Source organism: Cololabis saira, chromosome 5, assembly GCF_033807715.1.
Source record: "Cololabis saira isolate AMF1-May2022 chromosome 5, fColSai1.1, whole genome shotgun sequence".
In the NCBI taxonomy this organism is placed as follows: Eukaryota; Metazoa; Chordata; class Actinopteri; order Beloniformes; family Belonidae; genus Cololabis; species Cololabis saira.
In genome coordinates this window covers 44607233-44616322 of record NC_084591.1, presented here as the reverse complement: position 1 = coordinate 44616322, position 9090 = coordinate 44607233, and the positions used below count along the sequence as shown (strand labels likewise).

Here is a 9090-nt window from a genome sequence, read left to right as displayed (position 1 = left end):
TTTGTCAACGTTAGGTTTACAACGTGGTCAGAGTTGGGTTTTTTTTTTAAGTTGTACAATTACTTTTTTTAAATTATTATTATTGAACACAATTTATAAGCAAGAACACATTTATACAAACTGCTAGTGGAGGAAATACAATACAATATGTGAGGGATAATGATTCTTCTCTGAGTCTCCGTTTCCACGGAAACCAGCTGATCCAGCGCAGTGATACTAAAGCCTGAATTATGGTCTGCGTTAAATGGACGGCGTAGCCTACGGCGTAGGGTACGCGTACTGCACGCGTCGCCGCGTACCCTACGCAGTAGGCTCTAACGCGGAACCATAAATCAGCCTTAAGGCCCCGTTTCCACGTGGAAAAAACGGTGGTGTTTTCAAGCGTTTTGGCCGTTCTTTTACACGAAAACGAAGCTCAAAGTCACCAAAAACCATAATTTCTGAAAACTCCAGCCAAAATGGAGATTTTTAAAACCTCCGTCTTCACGTTTGCTTGTAAACAGAGAGAAACGGACATTTAGGCTTCAGAACGTCACATTATGAGACAGAAACGTCACCACACTGCAAAAACAAAATAGAATATTTGTCTTATTTCTAGGTAAAATGTTTCATTTTATTCAAAGAAATCTCAATCCACTTAAAACAAGATTCATCACTAGAAAAAAGTGAAAATCTACTTGAAACAGGTGAAAATGATCAAATAAGTTTATTTATCTGGTGATGACTCTTGTTTTCAAGTGTAATGATATTTTTTTGACTAAAAATTTGACATTTTAACTAGAAATAAGACAAATATTCCTGGTAAGATTTTGAGTTTGCAGTGCAGCGTCATGAGCGCGACCTGTGTTTACAATTTGTTTGCCCACCGTCAATATTTTCTTGTATTTTACCTGTTTTATATTTTTTTTATTTGATTTATTTTATTTTTGTACATGTAAAAAAGAGAAGTTTAAGAAAACAAAACAACAAAAAGAATTTCCTCCTTTAGCACTTATACATATACATACATTTCTTTTTTGTGAAAAAAAAGAAAATGAAAAAAAATTGAAATATATATATATATATATATATATATATATATATATATATATATATATATATATATAAATATTTTGTCTGTGTGTAAGTAGATATATACATAGATATAGAGCAGATACAGTATAATGTAAATAACTATATTTATATAAATATTTATATGGGCATGTGTGTATGTATGTATACATGTATAAGTATATGTGTGAGTATAATTACAGTATATAATAATAATAATAATACTGTTATTTAGCAGTGTGAGTACAGTGTGTGAATATTTATAAATACGGGTTAAATGATCAGTGAATGGGGGTAGGACTAAATAAGTTTACACTTCCTACTCATTTTTTGGCACATGTAAATCAAGATAGCAAGTTTTAACGGATGAAATTCTTTGTTTTGTTGTTTTGTTTTCTTAAACTTCTTATGAAGTGTTGTTTTTTTTTACATGTACAAAAATATAATAAATCAAATCAAAAGCACTTGATAACTTAATTTACATGATCAAAAAAAGGAGTAGGAAGAAGTGTAAACTTATTAATCCTACCCCCATTCACTAATCATTTAACCCGTATTTATAAATACTCACACACTGTACTCACACTGCTAAATAACAGTATTATTATTATTATTATTATTATCATTGTTATTATTATTATTATTATTATTATTAATATTATATTCTATATTCTAAAGTCACACTTAAAAGTAACTCCACTTCTCTGTCACTCCAAACGAAAGACTCTCGTTCATCTTGGAAGTAACTGGAATTACGTAGCTTGCATTACGGAGCACAAGTCTTTTCCTGACCCTGCACCCCAACCTGGGACTTGCTGATTGGGCCGGAGCTTCGGGAGCTGTGTGCTGGCCTGCGGTCCCCACCCCCGGTCATCCCGTTGCTGCTTCCACCTGCCTGCTGTGCTGTTGCCGTCCCTGACCCACCAGTCTGGCCCTCGGCAGGAGGGTCCCCCCTGATGAGCCTGGTCCTGCTCAAGGTTTCTTCCCTCCTAAAGGGGAGTTTTTCCTTGCCACTGTTTGGCTTAAGGTTTTTCTCCCACTAGGGGAGTTTTTACCTGCCATTGTTTATGTAATAACTGCTCGGGGGTCATGTTCTGGGTATGGGTCTCTGTAAAGCGTCTAGAGACAACTCTGTTGTATTAGACGCTATATAAATAAAATTGAATTGAATTGAATTGAATTGGAAGTTACTCGTGTCACTCGTGTGTTTTTTTCCAGGATTCTGATTGGCTAGCATGACTTTATCTTCTCGTTACACTGTAGGTTTGGCTGCTCATAGCACCTTAACAGCGTATTTATGCGGGTTTGTGTAAATTATGGAATTTTTTAAAACGTAGAGGGGGAAATATCCGTTTTTGTAAATACCCGACTATGTGGAAACGTGGCCTTAAGTTATCAGGCAGTTTGATCAAACTTGTTTTCTAGGTGGAGGTCAGGGGTCTTCAATATATTTAGTCTACAACTCCACATAAATGATTCATCTGAGTCATGTGACTAATGTCAACCTTAGAGCGGAAAAACGAGCTAGCTAAAAAAACGGGAATAAATCAGAATTCCAAGCGGGGATCCCTGGCACGAAGTTTTCTAGGGGGCGCTGTTGAGCCATTTTGCCACGCCCATTAATGCAAACTATTAAATATCAAATTTTTCGCCAGGCCTGGCTTGCGTGCAAAATGTGGTGACTTTTGGGGCACGTTTAGGGGGAAAAAAAGGCCGTCATTTCGTCGGAAAAATAAAAAAAGAAAGAAGAAAGAAAAATTCCTACAGATACAATAGGGCCTTCGCACTGGAAGTGCTCGGGCCCTAATTGATAACAAAAACAGTGAGGCATTTTAAGGCAAATAGTACGGAAGAGTATCAGGGCCAGCAGGAAAAAAATATCTGAGAGGGGAGGATTTTTTTTTATTGTGCACTTCGAGAAAAAAGTCAAAATGTTGAGAATAATGTTGAAGTACAATTTCGAGAAAAAAACTTAGATTTATTTCAACTTTATTCTCAAAATTTCGACTTTATTCATGAAATTGTATTTCAACATTAATCTCAACATTTCAACTTTTTTCTCGACATTTCAACTTTTTTCTCGACATTTCAACTTTTTTCTCAAAGTGCACAATAACAAAAAAATCTTCCCCTCTCAAATATTTTTTCTCCTGCATGGCCCCGATACTCTTCCGTAGATTTGTCAATTGTATCTATGTAAAATATAATAATATTAGCGATTTCTAATTTTGGGATGTCGTTCATTTTAAACATAGCCGATTTCTAATTTCATGCCAAAAATTTGGGAGACACAATAGAAACATGTGATCAAGTGATTCTTCAGATTCATTACAGAAAACACAGATGTCAACTTCAAATTGAAATCTTTGTCTCAAAAATTCAGCGGTTGGTTGAATTTTATTGATCAATTTAAAAGGAGTTTCCTTGACTTTGGGGGGAATAATGGGCCATTTGATATAGTTTAAGAGTTGGAAACGTTGTGGGTGTTTGTGGTTTATCATAGTTGTGATCAGTTAGTAATCGTTGTGTTTGTGGTTTATTATAATTGTGACCAGTTAGTAATCATTGTGTTTGTGGTTTATCATAATTGTGATCAGTTAGTAATCCTTGTGTTTGTGTTTCTAAGGTCTCTGGTGCTTTTGACATGGAGGAAACTCTGAAGAGAATCCAGAACCAGAAAGACGTCGAGGGCGTCATCATCATCAACCTGGAAGGTAAAACACCCAAAACAGAAAGTTATTCACCAGTTTCAGGGGAAAAGAGCCTGAAGTTTAGCTAACGGTTCTGTTTCATCTTCATAGACGAATATAGTATCATCAGCATAACAATGAACATTGATGCTGATTCTGGATTAAACTTCACAAAACCCAGAACTGAACCCTGCAGGACACCATAGACCCTAGAACTGAACCCTGCAGGACACCATAGACCCTAGAACTGAACCAGGACACCATAGACCCTAGAACTGAACACTGCAGGACACCATAGACCCTAGAACTGGACCCTGCAGGACACCATAGACCCTAGAACTGGACCCTGCAGGACACCATAGACCCTAGAACTGGACCAGGACACCATAGACCCTAGAACTGGACCCTGCAGGACACCATAGACCCTAGAACTGGACCAGGACACCATAGACCCTAGAACTGGACCCTGCAGGACACCATAGACCCTAGAACTGGACCCTGCAGGACACCATAGACCCTAGAACTGAACCAGGACACCATAGACCCTAGAACTGAACCAGGACACCATAGACCCTAGAACTGAACCAGGACACCATAGACCCTAGAACTGGACCCTGCAGGACACCATAGACCCTAAAACTGAACCAGGACACCATAGACTCTAGAACTGAACCCTGCAGGACACCATAGACCCTAGAACTGAACCAGGACACCATAGACCCTAGAACTGAACCAGGACACCATAGACCCTAGAACTGGACCCTGCAGGACACCATAGACCCTAGAACTGGACCCTGCAGGACACCATAGACCCTAGAACTGAACCAGGACACCATAGACCCTAGAACTGAACCAGGACACCATAGACCCTAGAACTGAACCAGGACACCATAGACCCTATAACTGGACCCTGCAGGACACCATAGACCCTAGAACTGAACCAGGACACCATAGACCCTAGAACTGAACCAGGACACCATAGACCCTAGAACTGGACCAGGACACCATAGACCCTAGAACTGAACCAGGACACCATAGACCCTAGAACTGGACCCTGCAGGACACCATAGACCCTAGAACTGGACCTTGACTGAAACCGCGGTAACGTGACAGTTTTGCTCGTGTTTCCTCAGGAATCCCCATCAGGACGACTATGGACAAATCCAGCACGGATGAGTACGCTAGGCTGATCCCTCCGCTGCTGCTCATGGGCAGGAACACGGTGAGGAACATCGACCCCACCAACGACATCAGCTTCCTGCGGGTTCAAACCAGCAAGAGGGAGATCATGATCAGTCTGGGTGAGCAAGTCCACAACGTCCAGGAAGTCCATCAGTGTTGTGCAAGTTGATACTTCTCATGAACCAGTTCAAATTCAGTTCATTTCAACATTTTTAGGTGAGAAGTAGGAATGGAACGCCCCCCATCCTAAAACTGTTCCCTGTATACAATCATGTATCGTCCTGGTGGCTTTTCTGAACTTTCTTCAGAGGCTGTAAATCTCCAACAATGTAGTCCGTTATCTACGGAAGAGAATCAGGGCCATGAGGAGAAAGATATTTGAGAGGGAAGATATTTTTTTTATTGTGCACTTCGAGAAAAAAGTCGAAAGTCGAAATGTTGGGATTAACATTGAAGTACAATTTTGAGAAAAAAGTCAAAATTTCTTGAATAAAGTTGAAATGTTGAGAAAAATGGTGAAATTTCTACTTTAGGTGAAAGGTGAAGCAGAGGTAATAAGAAAGCGTTATATAAATGATAACACCTGTGCATTATTCACCCAGAGTTTTACACCATCACCAACCCTTTCCTCAGTTCTAGTTGATGACTTTGTTAACAGTTTCAGTTCCAATGTTATGGCTGTTATTGATTCTATCGCCCCAATTAAGACCAAAGTTCTGTCCGGGAGGAAAAAGTCACCCTGGAGAAACGCCACACTGGTTAAAGAACAGAGAAGGATATGTAGACAAGCAGAACGCAAGTGGCGCAAAAACAAACTTCAGGTATATTACAACATTTATAAAGAGAGTCTTCGCAACTATAACCAGAAACTGAAGAATGCAAGGCAATCATATTTTTCAGAGATTATCGATAGAAACAGTAATAATACTCGCGCATTGTTTTCTGTGGTAGAAAGACTGACAAACCCCACAGCCTCGATCCCCCCTGAACAGCTGTCAAAAAAGGCCTGTAATGACTTTGCTGACTTTTTCACAAACAAAACATTACAGATAAGACAAGCAATGTGCTCCACCTCAGGAATGATAACACTCTGGCCTTCCCATCCTCTAGTAAAGCTGGGACAGTTCAGTGTTTTAAATTACAAAACCCTAACAGAAACAGTTTCAAAATTAAAGCCCACAACATGCTGTCTTGATATTCTGCCTTCAAACCTTTTTTAAACAGTTTTTAACTGCATAGCGCCGGATGTATTGCAGATAATAAATACTTCTCTTCAAACAGGCCAGTTTCCCCATGCCTTGAAAACTGCAGTAATAAAACCTCTTCTAAAAAAAATCTAATCTGGATGCTACAACACTTAGTAACTATAGGCCAATATCAAATCTGCCATTTTTGGGGAAAATCATTGAAAAGGGTCGTTTTCCAGCAAATCCATGCTTTTATGATGCAAAACAACCTTTTAAACGCCTTTCAGTCTGGATTTCGGCCACACCACAGCACTGAGACTGTACTCATCAAAGTCTTAAATGATATTCATCTGAATAATGATGCAGGTAAATCCTCTGTTCTGGTATTATTGGATCTCAGTGCTGCATTCGACACAGTTGATCATAACATTCTTCTCAGCAGACTGGAAAAGTGGGTGGGACTTAACGGCACTGTGCTTCAATGGTTTAAATCTGACTTGAATGATAGGGCCTTCTTTGTGTCAATAGGAAACCATGAGTCTAAGAGAACCAAGATCACATGTGGGGTTCCTCAAGGGTCCATTCTCGGACCGCTTCTATTCAACATCTATATGTTACCCCTAGCTCAGATTATGGAACATCACAACATTTCCTACCATACTTATGCCGATGACACACAGCTCTATATTTCAGTATCACCACATGACTACAGTCCCCTACTCTCATTGAGTAACTGTATTCACCAAATCAATGAGTGGATGTGCCAGAATTTTCTCCAGCTAAATGCAGAAAAGACAGAGGTGATAATTTTTGGCCCTAAAAATGAAAGGGAAAAGATCAGCGCTCACCTTGGCTCCATGTCATTGACAGCTACAAATCAAGCCAGAAATCTTGGTGTAATTATTGACTCAGACCTGAACTTCAACAGCCATCTAAAGTTTATCACTAAATCTGCGTATTACCACCTAAAAAACATTGCTAGAATTAAGGGGATTCTGTCCAAACAAGACATGGAAAAACTTATTCATGCATTCATTTTCAGTAGGTTGGATTATTGCAATGGCATCTTTACAGGCCTTAACAAGAAATCTATCAGGCAGCTGCAGCTGATCCAGAACGCTGCCGCCAGAGTCCTTACAAACACCAGGAAACTGGACCATATTACACCAGGAAACTGGACCATATTACACCAGGAAACTGGACCATATTACACCAGGAAACTGGACCATATTACACCAGGAAACTGGACCACATTACACCAGGAAACTGGACCACATTACACCAGGAAACTGGACCATATTACACCAGGAAACTGGACCATATTACACCAGGAAACTGGACCATATTACACCAGGAAACTGGACCATATTACACCGGTCATGAAATCACTACACTGGCTTCCAGTGAGTCAAAGGATAGAGTTTAAAATCTTACTGCTGGTCTACAAAGCACTGAATGGTCTTGGACCAAAATCCATGCTGGATCTGTTAGTTCCTTATGAAGCTCCCAGACCCCTGAGGTTCATCTGGATCTGTTAGTTCCTATGAAGCTCCCAGACCCCTGAGCTTCATCTGGATCTGTTAGTTCCTATGAAGCTCCCAGACCCCTGAGATTCATCTGGATCTGGTTTGTTGTGGTTCCAGAACCAGAACCAAGCAAGGTGAGGCAGCGTTCAGTTATTCTGCTCCTCACCGGTGGAACAAACTTCCTGTAGACCTGAGGTCTGCTCCAACTGTAGATCCTTTAAATCAGGGTTAAAAACATTACTGTTTACTCAAGCTACTCTTAAATTAAACTTACCTACTGGACTCTACTGCCCTTATTTTTAACAACTTGTGCTTTTTATTATTTTACTTCTTTTCTTATCATCTTATTCAAAAATTTTTCAATCTTATTTGTTATTTACTGTCTAATTATGTCTTGCTGCTTTTAATGTTGATGTAAAGGACTTTGAATTACCTTGTGTTGAATTGTGCTATATAAATAAACTTGCCTTGCCTTTATTCACGAAATTTCTACTTTTTTTGACATTTTGACTTTTTTCTCGAAGTGCACAATGAAAAAAAATCTTCCCCTCTCAAATATTTTCTCTCCTGCATGGACCTGATACTCTTCCGTAGAAATGTATTCCGTAATAATTGGACGTAAACAGTGAAGCTGAAACTCACATAATCTCAACAGATCAGATTCCAGTTCCTGATCTGCAGAATGAACAAGTTCAAGTTCTTTATTTGCAAATATGTTGCGTTCAGTTCAACGTTCTCAGAGAAATGAACGCGTTCATTTGAACTGGTTCATCACAACACTGGTGTCCACTTCCTCCAGGGTGTCTCCATCACATGTGTTCCTGTATTTCATAAACGTGTCTCCGTCCCCTCCTCCACAGTTAAAGACTTCACCATGATCGTCATCCAGAAATCCACGGACTGAAAATTAATGAGCTGAACTGGTTGCTCCGACTAAAGTTCCTGTCATGTTCAACACATTCTGACTGTTAATGTTTATATTTCCAGCAACTGAAGGGTTAGCGTTAGCCGCTGCGTCGGCTCATTAAAAAGAAAGAAAAAGTAGTTTTAAAGTTGTTGAAATTGTTGGTTTTCTTGGATTGTAGCTGTTTCCTGTTAATAAACATTTAACTGGCTTCCTGCGTATCTATGTGTTGCTTTCAAGGTATTTGTGATGTAATTCGGCCTCCAGCCACCTGGGGGCGCTGAGATTTATTTATTTTTTCAAACTTTATTGAAAAACTGCAGGCATACAGTATGGAAGAGTATTAGGGCCAGGCATAGGCTAGATGACTCGCCTGTGTCACTACCTGATGTGAGTCCCTACCCGATTTGAGTCACACATGCGCAGTCGCATCCAACATTTGCATTTCAGCAGGAAATCAGTCAGTCAGTGGAGAAGTAGAGAGTGTTGTCATTACCCGATTATTGATTAAAATGAGCGACTTTAATGTTTTCCATCAGCTCATGCCTACA

The 9090-nt window shown here is 39.6% G+C and overlaps 1 protein-coding gene across 1 annotated transcript; it reads left to right on the top strand.

The window, feature by feature from the left end:
* Positions 1–3694: 3694 nt before the first annotated feature.
* LOC133444446 (dynein light chain roadblock-type 1-like) lies at positions 3695–8664 on the top strand. Its single transcript, XM_061722240.1, has 3 exons — positions 3695–3764; positions 4874–5041; positions 8496–8664. The coding sequence occupies exons 1-3, from the start codon at positions 3695–3697 to the stop codon at positions 8537–8539; spliced, it is 282 nt and encodes a 93-aa protein (XP_061578224.1). The 3' UTR covers positions 8540–8664.
* The last annotated feature ends 426 nt before the right edge of the window (positions 8665–9090 follow it).

What these genes read in the sequence shown, in the direction of transcription:
- LOC133444446 (XM_061722240.1), top strand. Translation starts at nt 3,695, where the DNA reads ATGGAGGAAACTCTGAAGAGAATCCAGAACCAGAAAGACGTCGAGGGC. An exon ending in CATCATCATCAACCTGGAAG is followed by an intron (nt 3,765 to 4,873) that starts GTAAAACACCCA and finishes GTGTTTCCTCAG; the next exon opens with GAATCCCCATCAGGACGACT. An exon ending in GGAGATCATGATCAGTCTGG is followed by an intron (nt 5,042 to 8,495) that starts GTGAGCAAGTCC and finishes CCTCCTCCACAG; the next exon opens with TTAAAGACTTCACCATGATC.